The sequence below is a fragment of the Nycticebus coucang genome, chromosome 3, assembly GCF_027406575.1.
Source record: "Nycticebus coucang isolate mNycCou1 chromosome 3, mNycCou1.pri, whole genome shotgun sequence".
Lineage (NCBI taxonomy): Eukaryota > Metazoa > Chordata > Mammalia > Primates > Lorisidae > Nycticebus > Nycticebus coucang.
This window is the reverse complement of record NC_069782.1, coordinates 147,416,588-147,441,484: the sequence shown is the minus strand read 5'-3', so window position 1 is coordinate 147,441,484 and position 24,897 is coordinate 147,416,588. Positions and strand designations below refer to the sequence as shown.

General features: G+C 37.7%; 1 protein-coding gene across 2 annotated transcripts in view; it reads left to right on the top strand.

The window, feature by feature from the left end:
* CACUL1 (CDK2 associated cullin domain 1) overlaps positions 1-24,897 on the top strand; it is an 81,049-nt gene that overhangs the window by 14,860 nt on the left and 41,292 nt on the right. For both annotated transcript variants that reach the window (XR_008378894.1, XM_053584716.1), the window contains exons 2-3: positions 10,204-10,330; positions 11,808-11,910. Coding sequence is in view for 1 of the 2 variants with exons in the window: in XM_053584716.1 (XP_053440691.1) it covers positions 10,204-10,330; positions 11,808-11,910 (230 nt within the window). In the remaining variant the exon portion in view is untranslated. The remainder of the gene's footprint in view (positions 1-10,203; positions 10,331-11,807; positions 11,911-24,897) is intronic.

Genomic DNA, 24,897 nt, shown 5'->3' with positions numbered 1-24,897 from the left:
CAGGGGTCCTCAAACTACAGCCCGCGGTCCACATGAGGCTGTGTGATTGTATTTATTCCCATTTTGTTTTTTTACTTCAAAATAAGATATGTGCGATGTGCATAGGAATTTGTTCAGTTTTTTTTTTTTTTTTTTTTATAAACTGAGGGACAGTGAACTGGCCCCCTGTTTAAAAAGTTTGAGGACCCCTGGTAGTGTATGGCAATGCTGTATCCATTTTCCTCTGGCAAGACTGAAGACATATTTTTCCAGGTGTTTCCAATTCTAAGGCCTGATGCATCCATATCCCATTGTTTTGTCCGGGACACTCAGGGACACTTAAGGCTGAAGGAACAATTTCTAAAAGACAGAGTTGATGAAATGTATAGGAAAGAGAAAGAATTTATATTTCCTTTTGTCTCCTACTGCAGACTTAGGTTGTATGGTATAGCCTGTTGCTTCTAGGCGATAAACCTATGCATCATTTTACTGTTCTGAATATTGCAGTAAATTGAAGCACAGTGGTAAGTATTTGTGTATTGAAAATCTAAACAGAAAACATACAGTAAAAATACATAAAAGATAAAAAATGATACACTTAGATAGGGTACTTACCATGAATGGAGCTTGTAGGACTGGAAGTTGCTCTGGGTGAATCAGTGAGTGACTGGCCAGTGAATGTGAAGGCCTGGGACATTACCATATGTTATTGTGGACTTTACAGATGCTGTACCGTTAGGCTGCACTAAATTTATAAATTTTTTCTTCAATAAATTAACCTAAGTGTACTATAACCTTTTTAACTTTTTAAACTTTCAAATTTTTAAAAACTTTTGACTCTTGTGTAGTAACAGCTTAACATTGTATAGCTGTACAAATATTTTTCTTTATATCCTTAGTCTGTAAGTATTTTCTATTAATTTTTTTTAACTTTTAAGATGTTCTGTTTTTGGCCCCCTGTTTAAAAAGTTTTTCTTGTTTTTTTTGTTGGCCAGGGCCAGGTTTGAACCTGCCACCTCTGGCATATGAGGCCAGCGCCCTACTCCTTGAGCCACAGGCGCCGCCCTTAAGATGTTCTGTTAAAAACTAAGACAGAATTTGAAAAGATTCTACACAGGGTCAGGATCATCAATATCACTGTCTTCTACCTTGACATTTTTACCCACTGCATGATCGTTAGGGCAGTAACTTGCATGGAGCTGTCATCTCCTATGATAACATGGCCTTTTAGAATACTTTCCAAAGGATCTGCTTGATTTAAAAAAAAAAAAAAAAAGTAGAAGTATGCTGTAAAATAATGACAAAAAGTTTAAGAAAGTAAATACATAAACCAGTAATGTAGTGTTCTGTTATCTTTAGTAAGTATTATGCACTGTACATGATGGGAAACACAGTAGCTTTATTTACACGGGCATCACAAACATGGAGAGTGTTGTGATACACTTAGAATAGCTGTAATGATGGTTATGATGGCTACCATGTCACTAGGCAGTGGGAAGTTTTGAGCTCCATTCTAATCTTACGGGACCACCACCATCATACATGCGGTACATGATGTCCATCGTCAACCCAAATAAACTGACCAGTTCTCTTAGGAGCAACTAATTATCTCTGTTTCCTTTGCTAGTATCAAGTTATTTTCCTTTACAGAAAATATTAGTTGGGATTACTCCCTTTCCCCCATTTTTTTTTTGGAGAGCTAGCTGTTGCCCTGGGTACAGTGCATGGCGTCACCGCTCACAGCAAACTCCAGCTCCTGGGTTTTAAGCGATTCTCTTGCCTCTACCTTCCAAGTAGCTGGGACCACTGGTGCCTACCACCAACGCCTGGCTGTTTTTTGGTTGTAGTTGTCATTGTTGTTTGGCAGGCCTGGGCTGGATTCGAACCCGCCAGCTCCAGTGTATGTGGCTGGCACCTTAGCCACTTGAGCTTCAGGCGCCCAGCCTCCCCCATTTGTTTATTAGAATATAATACTTAGTTCTGATTGTGATTTTTTTTTTTCTTTCACTTTGACCATTTATTTTCTTTATTCTCAAAGGCTTCCCTCCTGTTCCTCAGCTGTTATTCTTGGCCCTCCCTTCTCTCTGCCTTGAATGAGTTCGTCATCCCTTGTGCTGGAGAGAGCAGAACATTCTGCCAGAACATTTAATCAGATTTGCTAGATTGTTAGATGGGCACACTGTGTTAACAAGAAGTCATATTTTTCTTTTAGATAACATACCGTAGATTAAAATAGGTAACCCAGAGTCCTTTTATCCCCTCATCATAATGTCCAGTTACCTAGTTATAATTAATTATAGTTTATCTAAAAAGTCATTATATTTCAGACATAATTGCGCCTGTTAAATTTGTCTTATTTTTTTATAATTGCTATTGCTAGATTCTTAAAGTTAATTTTATTTTATTTAATTAATTTATTTTTTTGTATCCTCGGTAGATTGCCGTGGCGTCACAGCTCACAGCAACCTCCAGCTCTTGGGCTAGGGTGATTCTCTTGCCTCAGCCTCCCGAGTACCTGGGACGACAGGCGCCTGCCACCTGGCTATTTTTGTTGCAGTTGCCACTGCTGTTTCAGCTGGCCGAGGCTGGGTTTGAACCCGTCACCCTCGGTCTTGGGGGCCAGCGCCCTACCCACTGAGCCACAGGCGCCGCTCAAAGTTAATTTTAAATGAAGGTGGTTTTGTGGTAGGGTGAAGGGATATGGAAGAGTAGTTTCAGTGAGTTTTTAGTAGGAAAACAGATCCTAGCTCCCTTTTAACATTTTCTTTGCTATATTAACACCTTTGTTTGACTCTCCGATTAAACTTGTTGAGAACAAACAAACCAGACATTTTTAACAATGGAGAAAAAGGAAACACCTATGTGACCCCTGGCTGTCCTGAGCTGCTGAAGTAGTAGCATTAGGCAGTGGTTTTCAAACTTTAGCTGCCATAGGAATTATCTGGAGGGGTTATTAAACAGCTTCCTGGGTTCTGCCCACGCCCGGATCTGTTCTCATTCAACAGATCTTACTTGGGGGGCTGACAGTTTGTATTTGCAGCAAGTTTCCAGGTGACTCTGGAGAGCTCTCACACTTAAAGAACCTGCAGTAAAAGTTAATGGTTAGTCATTGTAGCAGACCAAGAATGAATTAATAATGCCTACTATAATTTCCAAATTTATTTTCCCCTCAAAAACAAGGAAATTACAGCTACAACAACTCAAAAGCATTATCTAGCATGGCTCACCTGATTTGCTTTCCAGGGGTTTCCAACTTTTTTCTTTTCTGACACACATTAGAAAAATAAGAGTTGTCTTGGGGCACATATTAAATACACAAAACACTAACACAAGCTGATGACCCCCCAAAAAAGAGTCCCTGTATACTTTTCATGATATCTGACACCATAGATAAGCAAAGTAGTCCTCAAATATCTGCATATAGCCTGTAGGCTGCAGGTTGGATACCCATGTATGAAATCAAATCTAATTTAAGCTTTAATTCCAAAATAACTAACAAGTAGTATGCCTTGGTCTCTTTTACTATTAAGCATTTATTTTGACTGCTTAGGTTAATTTACTACACAGACTTTACTGAGTACCTACCATGTGTAATGCTGTTAAGAGTTGGGGCTCTAGCACCGAGTTTCTTCTCTGTGGGGCTTGTGTCTAGTTTGAAGGTGATTGACAGTAAACAAATAACATGTGAAGTCTTTTTTACCCCTTTTTTTTGGTCGCCTTCGGTAGAGTGCTGTGGTGTCACAGCTCACAGCAACCTCAAACTCTTGGGCTTTTTTCTTTTTTGTCACCCTCAGTAGAGTGCTGTGGTGTCACAATTCAAAGCAACCTCAAACTCTTGGGCTTAAGTGATTCTCTTGTCTCATCCTCCCAGGTATCTGGAACTACAGGAGACCACCACAACGCCTGGCTACTTTTTTGTTGTTGTTGTCATCGTTGTTTAGCTCTTGTTGTTGTCATCATTGTTGTTTAGCTGTTGTTTAGTTGTTTAGCAGGTTCAAACCCACCGGCCTTGGTGTATGTGGTTGGTGCCCTAACCATTGTACTATAGGCGCCGAGCCAACATGTCAAGTTTTGATAAATTATTTGTTTTAAAAAAGGAATGAGATTTGGAAATACTTAATTCTTGCCTGGTATGAATTACAATCTCTAATGGTTTCCTATTTATTAGCAACCTGGTACTGTTCTTGAACCTAAGATTCCATTTGTTCCATGTGTTTCTGACTTTGTTTCATTTTATTTTAGTTAAACTACTTTCTGAGTAGGATTTAGGCTGCATAAGCTTGTTACCTTACAAATATGTGTTTCTAGGTTTAAGCTTTGTGATGTTTTGTGGCTTACATAAATGTTTTCATTTTTATTTTATTTTATTTTTTTGAGACAGCCTCAAGCTGTCACCCTGGGTAGAGTGCTGTGGGGCATCACAGCTCATAGCAACCTCCAACTCCTGGGCTTAAGCGATTCTCTTGCCTCAGCCTCCCAAGTGGCTGGGACTACAGGGACCCACCACAATGCCTGGCTGTTTTTTTGTTGTGGTTGTCATTGTTTGGCAGTATGTGGCTGGTACCTTAGCCGCTTGAGCTACAGGCGCCGAGCCTACACAAATGTTTTTAAATATTTTGAACTTGAATGTCTCTAGAGGGCATGTGCATTCTGCAATTCATTGAAGCTCTCTTTTTATTCTTGTACCAGGTCTTTTTATTCTTGTATCAGGTATACTTTACTCATTTATGTTACTGATGTGGCCCTTGTTGGCATTTGAGACCAACTTAGAGTGGTCTGTTGATTTTCAAGCTGAGAAATCTAATCTAAATGAAATGTAATTTAATGGTGATTTAATTTTTATTTATATCTCATGCTTTAATTTTTGGTCTTATTTGCTGATACTGCACGTTATGGACAGAAGAGGAATTTAGTTTAAACAACCTAAAAAGTTGAATTCAAAGAATTCTTTAGTTCAGGTCTGTATGTAGTCTTTAACAACATAAAATGTACATTGAGAAAAGATTTGCACTGTGCACCAATGTTAGTAGTGGAATTATGAGCAGCTTCTATTTTTTCTGTTTGCTATCTATTATTCTCATGATTACCACTGAACTACTGAAATAAAGAAATGAAAATTTGAAAAATTGTGTCTAAATTATGTAACCTCGAAGGTCACTTAAGGTTTACTTCACAGTGCTCCATCTTGTAGCATTCCATATCACCTATTAAAATGACTAAATTAGCTATTTTCTGCACATAGTATGAATTTTGACTGCTGTTTCTTTAGGTCAATGTAAACTTTTTAAGGGCAACATTGAAAGTGAGTATGTTTCTCCAACAAGAGGGTTCAGTTTTAAAGTCCAAGACTATCGTGCACACTCACAAACACACTGAGGCTGTGTCAAATGTTAAACTGAAGAAACAGCTGATAGTTTTTGTTTTTTTAACTAGGGATTAGATTGAGATAATTAGGTAAACAACAAAGTATCTTAAAGTTTACAGGCTAGTCTTTTTAAGTACTGACTGCAGATTATAGGAAGAACCGCTGTAGGCTTTGGCTAAGGGTGTATTAGCCAGCGCTCATTCTTGAGTCTGCCTCCAGGTCTGCACAGGCTTGTTTGTGTTCCGTTAGCGGCTGGCTGGTTTGCTAAGAAGAGTTTTGTTAGCTAGTGTGTAAGGTCAACTGAATTGGCTTTCTATTTTTTTTTTTTTTGCAGTTTTTTTTTTTGGCCAGGGCTGGGTTTGAACCCGCCACCTCTGGCATATGGGGATGGTGCCCTACCCTTTTGAGCCACAGGCACTGCCCTCTATTTATTTTTTTTTTTTTTAAGTAAAATGTATGTGGAAATGGATGTATATTATAACATATGATATGGCTTGGCGCCTGTAACTCAAGCAGCTAAGGCGCCAGCCACGTACACTGGAGCTGGCAGGTTCCAATCCAGCCCAGGCCTGCCAAAACAACAATGACAACTACAACCAAAAAATACCTGGGCATTGTGGCGGGCGCCTGTAATACCAGCTACTTGGGAGGCTGAGGCAAGAGAATGGCTTAAGCCCAAGAGTTGGAAGTTGCTGTGAGCAGTGACGCCATGGCACTCTACCCAGCGTGACAGCTTGAGACTCTGTCTCAAAAAAAAAAAAAAAAAAAAGCATGATACATACATATGGAAATAGATGTAGCTTTTTTATGTGGAAATAGGCTTTAAGATTCTTTACTGTGACTCCTGCCTTTTTCAATTTGGTTTTTAAGTTCCTTTTGAAAGATTTTTATTTTGTTTATTTATTTATTTACTGACTTGCTCACAGCAACCTTAAACTCTTAGGTTCAATTGATCTTTCTGCCTCATCCTCCCAAGTAGCTGGGACTATAAGCCCCTTCCACCACACCTGGCTAATTTCTCTATTTTTCTTAGTGGACATGGGGGTCTTGCTCTTGCTTAGGCTGGTCTCAAACTCCTGAGCTCAAGGGATCCTCCCTCCTCAGCCTCCTAGAGTGCTTGGATTACAGGTGTTAGTCTCCATACCAGATCTTTTCAAAAATATTTAAAAGCAGAGCATTAAAAAAAAAAAAAAAAAGTCACCTGAAAGATCCCTGAGAGCATCAGCAGTTGCTGCTTCTGTAGTGAATCTCCATCTCTACTTGCAACTGGAGGACTTCACATTTTAGTTTCTTTTTCCTCATTCTTCCTTGCCGTTGGATTCAGTGATTGCTGAAGTGTGAAGCTCTAAGGTAGAGCCAAGAAGATTTGCTGATGGACAAGATGTGGGTCATGAGAGAAAGGTCAAGGATGATTCCAAAGTTTTTAGCCTGAGCACCAAAGGATGCATTTGTTGTTCTAAGCAGTTCTGGAGTAATTCTTCCCCCACCAATTCTGGAGGACAGTGAGGATATCTCCTCAAAGAGCTGTTTTGCTCCCTTATTTCCCTTTGTTTTATACCTTGAAAGGTAAAAGTAAGCATTAGTAGTGTTATTAGTTATTATGGTAAAAGTAAGCATTAGTAATGTTATTAGTTATTATGGTTTTTATCAAACATTTCCCTCATAGGTTACAAGGTTACACAATATCCCCCATCTTAAAATGGTTATATCTTCAAAAGTATCTTTACTTTAGATTAAGTTTGTAGTTAGTAATGCATTACTAAGTTCATTGTACACTTGAGTCCTTGACTGGTGCTGTGGTCCTTGGAGTGTCCAGTTTCCTAAAATAGAGGGCCTTGGAAATGAATAAACAATCTTTAGATATCAGCACATAGGCTCATCTGGCCTTGTCAAGGCCTGTCCGGCAGGGCCCTGTATGTAATGGTTATTCAGGATACCACTGGCTGCCATTACTTCCTCCCAATCAACTAAGCCTCCTAACTTATTCTCAAAACAGCTGCTGAAATGATCCATATAAAACCTAAGATCATATCATTCCTGTGCTCAAAACCCTTCAGAGGCTCCTCCCATCTTACCCAAAGTAAAAAAGTCTTTATCATGGCCCAGAAGGGCCTGTGTTATCTAGCTTCCTGCTTCTGTGTGTGTGTGTGTGGGGTGGTGGTGGTGGTGGCTTTACATTTGAGCATGTGTGTGTATGTACAATTCTTTTTGTGGTTAGTCTTACATTTAGTCAAAACACTTCTTTCCTTCCATTCCCTTCAGTGTGGGTTGTGTGATTCATTTGTAAGTTAGATATTTGTCACAATTTGCATTCCATCTTTACCACTACAACCTAGTTGATTCTTTAAAAAATTTACATATAGTACATTCACTTTGTTGGTTTTAACAAACGCATGGCATGGTTATATCCACTACCGTGGTTCTGTGTAAAACAGTTCATTGCCCTGAAAATTCCCCCATGCTACCCTTTTAAAGGTAAGCCTTGTCTCTACCTTCCAACTCCTGGCAACCACTGATCTGTTTTCCTCCCTACAGTTTTTCTTTATTAGTGTCATATGTGTATAAGTGGAACTTTTATAGCCCTTTGGTCTGGCTGCTTTCACTTAGCGAATTTCATTTAAGGTTAAGCCATGTGTGTCCACATTCCCCAGTAGTCATTCCTCAAGTGTCCTTTAAAATAAATTTAAGTAAAAACCAGAGTGAATTGATTAAAAGAAAATTATTGACTTTATAGAGATAGAAAAAAGTCTCAAACCTGAGTGACTAAGGTTTGGAAATCAGTAGTGTGATAGAAAGTTTCCTGGAAAGGCTTTGCTTTACCTATTCCCTCTGGCAATAATTAGCCATGTATTCTTGGGGAAGTCACCTAACTTCTCTGCTTACCAGTTTCAGGTGTGAAATAAACAGTGAAAACCTAATCTAGTAGTTGCTAGTGCCATCACTGGGGCTAACCATGGTTCGTAAGACACAGGTGCTGGCAGGTTTGGGCAGCTCCTTTTAACATTAGCATTTCGTTGCTGTAAGGCAGAAGTCTTCCCTGCTTTTCAGAGTTGTTAGGAGCAGCTTTATAAATGGTTTAAAAACTTAGAGTGAGGCATCAGTGCCCATGGCTCAGTGGGTAGTGTGTTGACCCCATATACTGAGGGTGGCAGGTTTGAACCTGGCCCCAGCCAAACTGCAACAAAAAATAGCCAGGGGTTATGGTGGGTGCCTGTAGTCCCAGCTACTTGGGAGGCTGAGGCAAGAGAATTGCCTAAGGCCAGAACTTGGAGGTTTCTGTGAGCTCTGACGCTATAGCACTCTACCAAACGTGATAAAGTGAGACTCTTGTCTCTATTTAAAAAAAAAAAGAAAACTTATAGTGAGGGAATAGATCTTGTCAGAAGGAATTAAGTAAACCTTCAGCATGGTGTTTTTCAACCTTTTTTTCTCTCATAGCACACTTGAACCTACAGTTAAACTTTTGTAGCATGCTTAAATTATGTTGATCAAAAAAAAGATTAAAACAAAAAAGAATATACTTTCTGTACTTTGAACTTCCTTTGAAAATAATTTAATTAGTGATCTGTAGAAACTTTCCCAGTGGAGCTGGGCATGGTGGCTCACGCCTGTAATCCTAACACTTGGGGAGGCTGAGGTGGGAGGATCTGTTGAGCTCAGGAGTTCGAGACCAGCCTGAGCAAGAGTGAGATCCTGTCTCTACTAAAAATAGAAAAATCAGCTGGACATTGTGGCAGATGCCTCTAGTCCCAGCTCAGGAGGCTGAGGCAAGAGGGTTGCTTGAACGCAGGAGTTTGAGGTTACTGTGAGCTATGACACCACAGCACTCTACCCAAGGTGACAGAGTGAGACTCTTATCTCCAAAAAAAAAAAAAAATTTTTTTTTTTCATTCACAGCATACCTAAGATCCTCTCATGGCACACTGGTTGAAAATCACTGCTTCAGTAGAAGGCTCCCAGGTCATTGACTGTTTTCTTTTGGGCTTATCCTGTATGATACAGTAAGAACCTGAGTCAGAGCAATAGTATATCTGAGGGGCACTGGTGGCACCATCAATGCAGCACATTTTCAATCAACCTCTTGTGACTGTAGCATTTGGATCTTACTCGCCATAGTCCTATCCCTAGGTAGAGTTTCCCAGGGATTTTATAAAGATTCATTGTTAGTGTTAACATTTTCCCAGAACATCATTGTGGCTCACTGATAAGTCATTTTGTCACATGATTGACCAGGTATGTTTGAGGGTCAGAGCATGTTTGAGATTGATCCACTGATGACAAACTTACAGAAAACCAGAGAGGAAACCAATGTTTGCTTGTTTTGTTATTTGTAAAGACGGACAGATTCATAGTAATTCCTTTAAACCTCATGATTAAGGCTTGGTGCCTGTAGCTCAGTGGCCAGGGTGTGAAGCATATACACCGTAGCTGGTGGGTTCAAACCCAGCTCAGGCCTGCCAAACAACAATGACAACTACAACTGAAAAATAGCTGGGCGTTGTGGTGGGCACCTGTAGTCCCAGCTACTTGGGAGGCTGAGGGAAGAGAATCGCTTAAGCCCAGGAGTGGGAGGTTGCTATGAGCTGTGATGCAGCCGGCACTCTACCGAGGGTAACATAGTGAGCCTCTGTCTCAAAAACAAACAAACAAATCCCCCAAACAAACAAAAAACCCTGGTGATTAATGGCTGCTTAACATTCCTAACCAGGTTGCCTTTTTTTGAATAAAATAGAATAGTTAGGTGATGGAGTGTCTAGGCAAATTCATAAGAGTAAGTGAAAGAAATTTAAAAGTGCAAAATTGCTATGTTTTGTGTTTATCTGCGTCACATAGTAATTTATTTTATTTTTTACTTTTAGTAATGAATGTTATAACTATTGAAGATTACAAGAGCACATACTGGCCAAAATTGGACGGTGCCATAGATCAGCTTTTAACCCAGAGTCCTGGTGACTATATCCCCATATCCTATGAACAGATATACAGGTAAGTCAAGATTTAATTTGCCTGGGTTTGAAAGGGTATATTGAGCTTCAGGGTACTATACAGCATGAAACCATGTAATATATAATACACGAGGCAAAGCTCTGTAAGTATACATTCCACACTTAAGGATTGCAAGTTTTATTTATAATTTTTGATTAAAAAGTGGTTAAGATAGATTTGAAACCATACTTTTTTAGACTTTACCTTAGCCAGTGACCTCTAGCAGATATAATGCATAAATGGTGGAGGTCAATGAAAAAAGGAAGAAAGACCGAAGTATCTGGTGTAAAAATACAGGTTTTCAGTGTCACAGGGAAACCCTAGTTTGATTGGTTGATGTTTATTGACATACAGTTCTAGCACTCATTGATTATTTTGTTTCCTAGTTCCTAGTAAATGGAAGCAGCAAATTGGGAACTGGGGTGTGATAGATATGAGATTAGCACAGAGACAGGAGAAAGTGTTAACTATACTGTTCTATACAGCTGATACACAGAGGCATTATATTGTAGACATTTTTCTGAGTTAGAAACTTCCTCTCTACTGATTACACTCTCATCTTTCTTTTGACATTCATTAAAAAAAGAGAGCAAGAGAGAACCTGATTTATAAGTAGTTATATTCAGAGCCTAGTTTATCATCTAATGTTCACTTGTCTAGTACTGATTAAATTTATAATAGACTACTCAAAAGAGATTATTTGCAGCTGGTAATAGTATCTTTTCCATGCAAACACTGATTGGAAGAGGGTAAATTTTTATGTAAAAGTTGTGATTGGGCTTGGCGCCCATAGCACAGTAATTATGGTGCCAGCCACATATACCAAGGCTGGTGGGTTTGAACCCAGCAGGGGCCAACTGCAACAAAAAATAGCCGGACATTGTGGCGGGTGCCTGTAAGTCCCAGCTACTGGGAAGCTGAGGTAAGAGAATTGCTTAAGCCCAGGAGTTTGAGGTTGCTGTGACTGTGATGCCATGGCACTCTAACCAGGGCGACATAGTGAGATTCTGTGTCAAAAAAAAAAAAAAAAAGAAAAAGAAAGTTGTGACTGGGCCAGGTGTGGTGGCTCAAGCCTGTAATCCTAGCACTCTGGGAGCCTGAAGCGGGTAGATTGCTTGAGCTCACGAGTTTGAGACTAGCCTGAGCAAAAGTGTGACCCCTGTCTCTACTAAAAGTAGAAAAACTGAGGCAAGAAGATCACTTGAGCCCGAGTTGGAGGTTGCTGTGAGCTGTGATGCGACGGCACTCCATCCAGGGCAACAGCTTGAGACTCTCTCTCTCTCAAAAAAACAGTTGTGAGTGGTCACTTTTTATAGATCTGAATTAATTATTTGAGTGGTCACTTTTTATAGATCTGAATTAATTATTTGATCAGTGGCTGTAATATTAAAGTGTGCTTTAACCTGAGGCTGGGTAAAGTGTTTCATCATTAACTTGGTTTTTGTGGGATTTTTGTTTGTTTTGTTTTTTTTTACAGTTGTGTATATAAATGTGTATGCCAGCAGCACTCGGAACAGATGTATAGTGATCTGATTAAAAAGATAACTAATCACTTAGAGAGAGTCTCAAAGGAGCTGCAGGTAAAAAACTGATTGTATTGATTTTTGCTTTCTTAGATTTTTCTGACTGGTTAAAATTAGCCTGTCTAATGTATATACATTTGGAAGTCTGTTAATTTGATTATGATAGAAATTTATAAACATTTCTAGATGAATGTTGACCAAATTATTTAATCTTTTGAATTAATGTACACAGCTATGATTTAATTAAAAAAACTAAAAAAAAAAGAAAATTTGGGATAAATTGTGGAAATATTTAGATTGCATATATTTTTGGTCTTCATCTGATTCCATTTATTATCATGTTGACATTTCTTTTATTTAAAACTTTATTTTTTACTGTTAACTTTTAATATTTGGTGACTTCTACACTATAAAAATATTTGTCTATTTTAACTTTTTTTCATAATTTGTCTTATCTTTAAATTCGCCTACTAATTTCTAATACTTGCCAATATAAACAACTGAAGTCAATACTTTATTGATAAAGCTCTTGTGGATGGGCATCACTCTAACTCCAAAATCTGAGTCAGGTTGCAGAAAATATTCTGTGTAAATGGGAGCACTTGTCTTGGATCTCTGTTCCTCCTCATCTCACTCAGTAAAGCTTCCAGTGCTTGAAGGTCAGGTCTTATCTTTAGGCTTGGCCAGATCCGAGTTTAATTTTGGTGTAGAAATAACATGATGTCCAGAAAAATCACTCAGCTATATTAACGTGGTCTATACCACAATTAGGACAGAGTTTAACAATTTCAAAATAACTAGCAAGTCATGGGGTGTTCTTGGGGCTTGGATATTGTTCCTCATATACTTTGTAGGCTGAGGTATGGTAGTTTTCCCCACCCCCTACCCCAAACAGTTGTACTAAGTAGTTTTACTTTTCCTTTTTTCTTTTCTTTTTTTTAACTATAGCCAGGGCTATGTTTTATCATAGTCAAATACATACTTTTCCTGTTGTTAGTATAAATTATTTTACCTTTTTGCCACTAAATATAAAATCTTTATTCATTAACAAATATATTTAGTGCCTAAGTGTTGTGTATAAATTGTAGATGAAATCCAAGGTCTATGAATTATAGCCTTGGATGATTTGCTTTCTAATACCTAAATCTACTTTCTACCTGAATTTTCATCTGAGTCTGATTTATTGCCAAATTCTGTTTCTCTTGCTGAACTCTGTCTACTTCTTTTTACCTCCTGGTATCCCAGTCAAGCTCATTGTCTCTCACATGTTTTAAAAAAAAAATGCTCGTTTCAGCTGGTTGCTCTGCTTTACTTTACTGATGTTTAATTTATTTAACCAGTTTTTGAATGATGAATATTTAGGTTGCTTCCAATCTCTGGCTGTTACTAACAGTGTTAAAATGAATAATCAGTCTTATAAGTGATATCATTTACTAAATTCATATTGTGGTTCACAAAAGTTGTATCAAATTGTACTCTCAGCAGTTACGAATATATCAGAATGTTTATTTTCCCTGACTGCTAATACAGCCTATTATGAAACTAATTTTTAGTTTTATGTTAATCTGATTCTTGTCAATGATTCTTACTAAAGATTAAAACATAAAGGGTTATATCTCTTTTTTGATGTTAGTATTTTAAAGGGGAATATGTGATGTAAAATTAAGAAATTTAGTTTATTTGTAGAATCAATACATGTCTCACTTTGAGCTCAGCCATATGGTCCTAGTAAAAAATCTTGTTTCAAAATGATCCCTTTTATAGGATTATTATTAAATAGCAGGGTGGAATGGTTAAAGCCCTAGGGTCTGGGGGTTCTGTTCTTACTATGCCAGTCAGCACTTGTGTGTGTGCTCTTGATTAAACACAGCAATATTGTTTTGTAAATTTTCTCCACATTAAAATGAAGTAGATTGATCCCTTGTACATATTAAGTTGTAAGTTATTTTTTTCTTCTGCTTCTTGGCTAGCAAATGCATCTTCATTCTTTTCTCAGGCTTAAACCACTTGTGTCAGTCTGTGTAAAGCCTTCTTGGAACCTCTGCAGTCCCCTCAAAACAAAATAGAACAGAATAGAGTGTTGGCATTTTGGACCATAACGTCTTGGCAGTAACATCTCTGTTAGGGCAATGATTGTGTTACCGTTTCAGCTTGCATGTCTAACTGCTTCCCAGGTCCTCCCTTGAGGGCAGGGACTCTTTCTTATTTGTCTTTTTATCCTTAGTGTCCGGCACAATTACAACTCAGCAAATGTTTGTTGAGTGAATGGTCAGTAACTAAATATGACCTATACCAGTGGAAAGAATAGCATAATTAGCTTTGTAAAAGCTTTTGAAAAAGACCACTAATCTAAATGTTCATTCGACACATAGTCATTTTATTAATTCAGTATTATAAGTCAGTGGACTCGTGCAATCTCTTATTGTATAGAGATCATAAGGCAATTTTCATGGACAGAACAAGAGTATATTCCTGGCCTTGTGAGCCAAAGCCAATTTATTTGAGTGAAACATTTTGTTTGTAGCTCTGGTTTTCATAATGAAATATTGTGGTTATGAGCCAAAACAAGAGTGTGGGATGAGTTGCATTTGGCATGTAATTAGAAATTTAGAAATTTAATGTTGGAGTTAATAAATCAATGAGTTGGACCTACAGGACATCAGCTTCTGTCTGTGAAGGACATCTTAAAATAGCTGTGGGTTTGTGAAGTTTGTGTGTCAGAGTGACTTACTTAGGCTTTCCAAAGAAATATCCTGTTGGTGAGACTGAAGAGTATACTTCTCATTTATTTTTGATGTTTACTAAAAATCCAGGGAATACTGTTTTAGGAATTTTTTTTTTTTTTGAGACAGAGCCTCAAGCTGTTGCCCTGGGTAGAGGGCCTGGCATCACAGCTCACAGCAACCTCCAACTCCTGGGCTCAAGCGAGTCTTCTGTCTCCGCCTCCCAAGTAGCTGGGACTATAGGCGCCCGCCACAACACCCAGCTATGAATTTTTATTTATTTATTTTTTTTGGAGACAGTCTCAAGCTGTTGTCCTGGGTAGAGTGATGTGGCGCCACAGCTCAGAGAAACCTCCAGCTCTTGGGCTTAAGTGATTCTCTTGCCTTAGCTTCCCACGTAGCTGGGACTATTTTTCTATTGTAGTTGTCATTGTTGCTTTTAGCTGGCCTGGGCCAGATTCGAACCCACCAGCTTGTGCCTGGCGCCCTACCCACTGAGCTATGGGCGCTGCCTGTTTTGGGAAATTTTATAAGATTAATTTGTTGGACTTAAATATTTTTATATGGTAGTATTTAGTATAGTCTACCTTGTTGCCTCTTTAAAGAAAAAAAAACTTTCATTTTGGGAAAAATGATATTTCTACCACTTTAGTAACTTCGTAAAGTTTTTTCTGTTGTTAAATTAATAACGTTAATAATTAATTAACAAATAGCTGAATCCTCTCAGTATTATCCTTGCTACTACATACTACATTACACTACATATACATCTGTACTTTTTTATTTACTGTTGAATTGTTTGAAATAGTGACAATATATTTTATCTTAGCTATTTTTTCAACTATTTTCTCTCCATTCTTATTAACTCCTCTCATCTTTACATGTGGTAATGAAATTCTATATTTATTTTCCTTTTTCTGTATCTCCAAAGCTTCGTTATCTGAATTTCTTCTTCTTTTTTTTTTAAAGGCACACTCTACCAGACTTCAGGTCAATATTTGAATTTCTAGTTCTGATTTTTTTGATAAACCAATGAATGGAAGTAGATAACTACATAGAAAAAAATTGGTTCTCCAGTTTAGTAAATAATATTCTGGATGGCTATGGAAAGTTTGGTGAAGGCTCAGACTGGGACCTCTAATTATCTATTGTATTGTTTTTCTTATAAATAACCTCATATTTATGACTGAATTTAAATGCCTTCCCCAAATCTGTTTCTTTCTTAGGTTTGAGATTTCATAATCATTTTGACTCCTTATTTCTAAGTGATGATCAAAGTTGATGGCATACTGTGGTATCTCTTGCTTCTGTACCCTTTCATTCTCATTGCTGTCATCCTTTTCTGCGTCATTATTGGCTCATGCCTGCGCTAGTGGAGATTCACTTAATTGGTTTGTCTTTCTGTAGTCTTTTCTTTTAGACTACTTCTAAAAACTCTTTAATTTCATAAGCATACTTTTTGTTCAAAAACCTAAAGACTCCCTGTTGCCCTTTCTCAGTCATAGTTGATTTCTTGATCAGCATGAAAAACTGAGCTTGGTCAATTGTTGCAGGGTTTCCTAGTGGACAGCCCTATATTGCTAACACTTGCTATCCAGATATGCAAAGTATGCTGTTAGGTACGGTAGTGGATGTATAACTGGTAAGATTAGATAATTTGGACCACCTTTCCTTCTAAGAATAATTATAAAAACTAGACCAGGAAACTAACAAAAAAAAAAAATGAAGAATTATAGTGCTGGGAACTGAGAGAAGAAGGAAATTCAGATGTGGAGCATAACATTTGAGTCATTTGAATACTGTGGTCAGCTACTTATTCTGGAAGAGGAAGTTAATGGACTGAGAAGCTTCATAGAGCTTTGATATACTTGTGGGGGAGGGGTGATCGAATGGAGTTAAGGCCTGTGAAACCTGCAGGACCACATCCCAGGAGTACTAGCAGAACATGGACTAGCCGTCTCAGTAGCTGACGCCTGGTTCCTGATAGGATTGAGATGAATTTGCTAGAGCCTCTCTCTAGTTTCCTGCCAGAAGTAAAAATAAATGCTCTCTGGAGAAAGATAACACTATCCTAGGCATTAAGTTGTTCTTATAATTTTTCATAAACAGTGTCTGGCACTTAGAAATAACTAGTCATGGTAGGAGATGAGTGACCATAAAACAAGGAAAATAGTGAAGTACATTTGTAGACAAGAATTGAAAGTATTCATCACTGGTAGTTTCATATTTCAAAGAAATTATTAATGAAATGTTTTTCAGATAGAAAATGTCTTGGCTAGGTGTGGTGACTCGTGCTTGTAATGCTAGCACTTTGGGAGGTGGAGATGGGAGAATTGCTTGAGGCAAGGAGTCCCAGACCAGCTTAAGCAACATAATGAGACACCCATCTCTACAAAAAAAAAAAAAAAAAAATTAGCTCAGCATGGTGGCATGTACCTGTACTCCCAGATACTTGGGAAACTGAGGCAGGAGGATCCCTTCAGTCCAGGAATTTGAGGTTGCAGTGAGGTGTGATCACACCACTGCGTGTTAGCCTGGGCAAAAGAAAGAAACCCAATCTCAAAAAAAATTTTTTTCTAGATGAAAATATTTTTCTAGATGAAAATTCAGGTAGTAATGTATCTATTATGTAAAAGGCTAAAGACTTAGTACTGCATTACAAAAGGTAAAATAATTATCAGACTGGATGAAATTGGATACTACTACTAAATGTTGCTAACAAAAGGCACATCTAAAATACAAGGATATAGAAAAATTGAAAGCAAATAATGTAAAAATTATACCATATAAATGTTAGCCAAAAGAAAGGTGATGTAGCTGCTTTGATATAAAAGTAGGTTCAGAGCAAGAGGTATTATTGGCTATAAAGAGAACTTTTTATTATGGCAGAAGGTTTGATTACTAGGAAAATAATAATTCTAAATATGTATACCAAATAATATAGCCACAGAAATTAATAGCCCCAAAAGGAGAAATAGATAAATTCACAATTATAGTGAGAAGTTAACCCATTTGTCTTAGTAACTGACTGAATAAGCAGACAGAACAATCAAGCAACAAACAGGAATATAGAAGATTTGAACAACGTGATGGATAAACTTGACTGAATTAGAGCTTTGCATGCATTAATTGAAGAATACATGTTCTGTTCCAGTCAACTTAGATCATTTGTGAAAATGACTATATGTATTGCTTATAAAGTAAGTCCTAATATATTTTAGAGAATTTAAATCATACAAAATTTGTTCTCGGACTTACAACAGAATTAAAGTAGAAGTTATTAGCAAAAAGTTATAGTTAACTAGATATATAGCTGTAACTAGAAAAATCTCTATCTGATTGAAAATGTAAAAATATCATTTCAAAAACCTGTATGTGCAAGTTGAAATTATAGTGGAAATAAGCACATGTTTTTAATTAGTATGTAGTGTTAATACATATCAGCCTTGTAGGATTAAGCGAAAGTCTTTTTGAGTAATTTTAAAGCCCTAAAATGCATATATTAGAAAATAATAAAGCCTGAAAATCAATGGCTTTAACATTTTATCTCAAGAAATACGAAAAAGAATAACAAATGAAGCCTGAAGAGAGGATTAAATGACAGTTTCTGCTAGTAGACAGTTGGAAGCATAAGAAATATTCATTTGTGCCCCTGTGGTACAAAGCTGAACAAGGAAAGCACTGTGGCAGAGCAGAGGTGAAATGATCATAGCCAGGTAGGAGAATAAAGAGGAAGACATTGGCAGTGATACGTCATGAAGAATGGGTAGATGTTTGGAGAGAAAGTGTTTGGGCTGAGCAAACTTCATGAGCAAAGGCTGTACTTTGGAGAGGTTTGGGATGTACTCAACTGATAAGGAATGGTCCTGTGAAGATAGATTGTAAGGTATTCTGATTTTGGGAGGAGATAAGGCTGCAAAAGGTATATGTACATATAGTAGTACTCTCTGAATTTGAAACGTTCTGAATTACAGCACACATCTGGCTCCCAGGAGTCATGAATAAAAAATTTCAGCCCAGCGCATGTAGCACAGTGGGTACGGCGCCAGGCGCCAGCCATATACACCGAGGGTGGCAGGTTCGAGCTTGGTGCAGGCCAACTAAACAACAATGACAACTGCAACAAAAAATAGCTGGGCATTGTGGTAGGCTCCTGTAGTCCCAGCTACTTCGAAGGCTGAGGCAAGAGAATCGCTTAAGTCCAAGAGTTTGAGGTTGCTGTGAGCTGTGACACTACAGCACTCTCAAGGGCGACATAGTGATACTGTGTCTTAAAAAAAAATAAGAAGGAAAGAAATTTCATATTCACAGTTGTTAATGAAAAGGGAAGAATAAGTATCAAAAGATGCATTGCAGAGGTCAAAGAAACAGTGTAAGACTTAATAAGTTACCAAACTAGTAACTTTTATTTGTAAGAGAGGTCAGGTGAGAAGATTTAAAGATCATTTTGGTTTCAGTAGAAACGTTAGAGTTTATTAGAGGGGACATAAGGTTAGGAAGGGAAAATGATAGTGGTTTTTAGAATTTTCAGCTCAGTAAACCTATAGTGTCCAAATGCAAGGCAGTGTGCTAGATGCTAGTGTTTATTCTTTAGCACCTTTTGGGGAAAGGTATAATGATACTGGAATTTGATGAGCGATAGGCTAGAGATATAAAATGAGTTTCCAAGTCTTACTAATTTCCCCCTTGTGAAATGTCTCAAATTTTTCCCTTTTTAGTTTAAATCCTCCTTGGTACTTGACAATAGAAAAAGATGTCTAGTTTATGTTGTGGCCCTCCATCTTCCCCAAATCTATTTGTTTATTGTTCTCAGACTTAACATTTGTCATCTAGTTTCTTCACCTTTAGACTCTCTCCATTTACCTAAAGAGCAAAGATCATAGTCCTTAACTAGGATTTAAAGGCTCTTCAAACTCTGAACTTAGTAAGATAGTGCAATAATATTTTGCTCTTTAAATTTAAGGAAGCTGTGTCTTTTCTCTTGGTTTCTTTTGCCACAACTCCTCCCTCCCTTCTTTCAATGGGGACATTCTTTTTGTCTGTTAGGTTTTGTTCAGCTTTGCTGGCAGGCTTAATCAAGTTCTCTTCTTTGTTGCTGTAGTATTTTATTTATGTTGCTACTATAATCCTTAGTTTAGCACTTTGACATATATTTAATAACCAATCAGGATGTATCTGTAACATTGTGAACGTCATAAAAGGAAGGATCTTGATTTACTAAAGTTGGTTTCTTTTGGCCTATTGTTGTATTGAATTGCATACTCATTAAATAAATGTGCTGGTCACAGTACTGTTGACCAGATGTTTCCAGTTCTCTTCCTTCTGAATCTAAGCTAGGATTGTACTTTTCTATCCTATTAAAGTATGAATCTACAAATTTGATACCTCTTCATCTTAACTAAGCCCTTATTATGCACTGTGGCTGTAACTTTTACAGTTTGAGCTGCCACAGCAAAACAAGCATGAATTTTTTTTTCCTTCCTCACAATTTCAGTCAGAAGATTGGCTATTGTAGGTTTTAGCAACCTCAGCATACTTTTTTTTTTTCCTTTTCTTATTAAGTGGAGAACTTTTACCTTTTCACTTAAAGGCTTCTCTTTGGTGCATCCAAATTGTCAACATCAGTTCTTTTGCACTTAGGAGCCATTATTAAGTCAAATAAGGGTTTCTTAATTTAAAACATGCACATGATACTGAGATAATCTGGGATAATCCATCTAATAACAGAGTGACTAACAAGGTAAGTAGCATTAACAGTTTGGGTATGCTGGACAGATGTACGATTTATGTTCCAGATTGTAGACAGCTGGATGGTGTGAGACTTCATCACAGAACTCAAAATGATGCACAGTTTAAAACTTATGAATTGATTATTTCTGGAATTTTTAATGTTTTTGGACTTTGGTTGACGGGGGGGGGGGCGGTAACTGAAACCTCAGGGAAGCTAGTTGCAGGGGGGTGGGTACTGTAATGGATATAAAGTCCATTACTCTTTTTTTTTTTTTTTTTTTTTTGTAGAGACAGAGTCTCACTTTATGGCCCTCGGTAGAGTGCCGTGGCCTCACACAGCTCACAGCAACCTCCAACTCCTGGGCTTAAGGTGATTCTCTTGCCTCAGCCTCCCGAGTAGCTGGGACTACAGGCACCTGCCACAACGCCTGGCTATTTTTGGTTGCAGTTTGGCCGGGGCCGGGTTTGAACCTGCCACCCTCGGTATATGGGGCCGGCGCCTTACCGACTGAGCCATAGGCGTCGCCCAGTCCATTACTCTTAAAACTGTCTAAATCCAGAATCCCATGAAATAATTATGAGATGCTTTCTCCCCAAGTAATGTTGATAAATTTATGGTGTATGTTAACATACTTCATTGAATTGAGAGTATATTTTCAATTTCATCAAATAAAAATATTCTGACTTTTTTTTTTTTTTTTTTTTTGAGACCCTGGATAGAGTGTGTGGCATCACAGCAACCTCCAACTCTTGGGCTTAAGCGATTCCCTTGCTGAGGCTAGAGACTACAGGTGCCGGCACAAATGCCCCACCATTTCTTTGTTGCAGTTGTCATTTTTGTTTTAGCTGGCCTAGTCCGTGTTTGAACCCGCCAGCCTCATATGTGGTGGGTACCTTACCCACTGAGCTATGGGCACTGCCCAATATTCTGACATTTTGATGTAGCTTTATAGTCAGTAAACAGGTAAAATGAGTGTTCCTTCCAACATTTGTTTTTTCCAGTGGTTTGGAACTTATACTGTATACATTAGCCTACTAAACATTGGTTAAAGTGGGAAGAATGGCACCAGTAATACTAACCCGAGTTCAGGGCCCTGATGAGGAGACACCACAAAGACTGAGGTGGGGGGAATGTTACAATTTTTATTCTCAATTAGGACTGAATTTACAATGGTTAAAATGAGTATTTGTCAGCTATTTTAATTACATGGAAGTTAACTAATTGTATTTAAACTACTCATTTTAATAAATTATGGTAATTTTGATATCTTTTAGGCTAAATGTATCTTGGTTTTAAGCTAAATTTAGAATTTGACTCTAAATCCAATTAATAATGGAAATTGAAAGCTATAACCCAATTATAGCTCAAGAACATGGGGAGAGGGAGGAGAGCGGAGGGGAGGGGGGAGGATGGGTGGAGGGAGGGTACTTGGTGGGACCACACCTGCGGTGCATCTTACAAGGGTACATGTGAAATTTACTAAATGTAGAATATAAATGTCTTAACACAATAACTAAGAAAATGCTGTGAAGGCTGTGTTAACCAGTTTGATGAAAATATTTCAAATTGTATATAAAACCAGCACATTGTACCCCATGATTGCATTAATGTACACAGCTATGATTTAATTAAAAAAGGGAAATTTATGGAAACTGAACCATAATCAGTCAACAGTACTTAACTTTGATTCACTCTTCACAGACACCAGATTGCATATGAAAGCTTTTCTGCCAAAACTGCCAACGAAGTGAGCCAGACTCCCTTGGTGTTCCTGAGCGAGGATTCTTTTGCTGTTTATTTTTTGTCCAGTGGGTGGCAGCATAACTCAACTAGTTGCCTTGTATGTGGTCATTTGAAATTTTATGTATTTTTATTGCTCTCTCTGTTAAACTGCAGAGTGTGTGCTAAGAAACTTACCTCCCCCAGATAAACTTTTTTTTTTTTTTTTGTAGAGACAGAGTCTTACTTTATCGCCCTCTGTAGAGTGCCCTGGCGTCACACAGCTCACAGCAACCTCCAACTCCTGGGCTTAGGCGATTCTCCTGCCTCAGCCTCCTGAGTAGCTGGGACTACAGGCGCCCACCACCTGGCTATTTTTTTTTTTGTTGTTGTTGTTGCAGTTTGGCCGGGGCCGGGTTTGAACCCGCCACCCTCAGCATATGGGGCTGGTGCCCTAATCACTGAGCCACAGGCACTGCCCCCCCCCCCCAAATAAACGTTTTACTCGTTGCTAGAGAAGGAAATTTCAAATAAGAAAATTGCTTGATATGCTTTCTTCATAGGTTTCACATAAAATAAATATCATTACTAATTGACAAATAGCTGTTCACATGTGCATTTTATTGAAAGTTTTTCAGAATGAGTTATGAAATGTATTTTTTAATCTAAACTAGAATTTAAACCAGTTGTTATAGTAAAGTTGTTTTTACTATAACTTCTAAAATGGAATTTGCCAGTGAGACACCCTAAGCCCCAATCATTCTATGAGCTGTCATTCAGGCTATAATTCTAATGAGTTTACGATTATCCTTTTAAAGCAGGGACTGTGTTTGCTTTCTCATGAACCCTCATAGAGCTTAACATAATGCCAGCACCCAAATAGAGACCCAGTAAAAGTATTTATTATCAGCTAATAAAAAACTATGCTTGCTTTACAACTGATATTACTAGAAGCAACTATTTGTTCCAGTTAAAACAACATCTCCTCAGAAAATGAGAGTGAAATGACTTAAATAATGGACAGTTACTTCCATTTATTATTGTAGTGTACTGAGCACAGTTATGAATTCTATTCTTTTAAAAATATACTCTTATTTTGAGGCAGGGCATGTATTTAATTTGGAAAAGGTAAGGAAAAAGGTTACCTTAAAAATAAAACAAGCAAATAGATACAAGTAGTGTTGGCTGTTGTTATAAGATAATGTGTAGAGGAAGTGAGAAGTCACCCTAGCCTATCTGGCTTCTTTGGGTATTCTTTCTAATGAAGCTTTGAACCTTTTATAACTTTTCAATGTCACCTAATTTATCAGTTTAAAAACTGGATTTTGAACCCAGATTATTTCATAGTTGTGAAGCTAAACTAAAGGTATCCCAGAAGGCCATCTTCATGTTACTGTTCAAGTCCAAATAGTATTTGGAAAGTATTATTACTGTAGAAATAAGGTTTCCCATATAGAAAAGTAGTAGTATAAATAGCAGTTAACTTTGAGATCTAAGTGAAAAGAGGAATGTCTCCTACCATCTTATGTTAGACTCAGTCTTCTTTATTGTAAGTCTTAATTGAAAAACTTTTTAAAAATTTGTTAGGATGGCTTCCATTCCTCTGGAAGCCATTCTAGAGAATATAATTTCCCAAATATCGCCAAAGATTCTGACATACTCCTTTCAGAGGGACGTCAGTCCCCTGGTCGCCTCAATTAAAATAGAGCTTCTCCAAGGCACATTGTGATGAATCTATCTAAAATCAAGACAAAAGTAAAGATTTTGCAAGCTGCCAGTAAGCGCCAACTGACCTACAGGAGCAAATCCATCAGGGTGACTGTGGACTTCTGTAATGAAACTTTTCAAGCCAGAAGACAATGGTCATCTGTCTAATCTACTTAAACAGAAGAACTTCCAGCCCAGAATTCAATATCCTGCTAAGCTAAGTTTCCAAATTGATGGGGAAATCAAATCTTTTATTGATATGCAAACATTGAGGAAATTTGCCACAACAAGACCAGCCCTACAGCATATATTTCAACCTGTTCTACACACTGACCATCACAGTGGACATTCAGCAAAGTAAACACCCAGAAATTAAAGGACAGAACCTAGTTTCCATGATGATACAAAAGACAAAACTAAGCAATGGACTTTCTCCAAGTTAGTTGAATAGAATGCTACCACTTATCAGTTATCTCAATAAATGTCAATGGCTTGAATTCCCCACTGGAGAGGCATAGATTGGCTGATTGGATTAAAAACACAAGCCAGGAAACACATCTCACGTCAAAAGACAAAACTCAGAGTTAAAGGTTGGAAATCAATTTTTCAGGTAAACAGAATTCAGAAGAAAAGAGGGGTTGCAGTCTTGTTTTCAGATACATGTGGATTTCAAGCAACTAAAGTCAAAAAAGACAATGATGGTCACTTCATATTGGTCAAGGGAAAAATATAACAAGAAGATATTTCACTTCTAAATATTTGTGCACCCAATTTAAATGCACCCAGATTCTTGAAACAGATCTTGCTTAGTTTCAGCAATATGATGTCCTATAACACCATAATAACAGGGGACTTCAACACCCCTCTCCCAGAACTGGACAGATCCTCTAAACAGAAATTAAACAAAGATGTTAGAGATTTAAGTGAGACCCTAGAACAACTGTGCTTGATAGACGTATATAAAACACTCCATCCTAAAGATAAAGAATATATATTCTTATCGTCCCATGGAACTTTCTCCAAAATTGATCATATCCCAGGACACAAAACAAACCTCATCAAAATCAAAAGAATTGAAATTCTACCTTGCAACTTCTCAGACAATGAGGCATTAAAAGTAGAAGGTTGCTGTGAGTCCTGTGACATCACGGCACTCTACTGAAG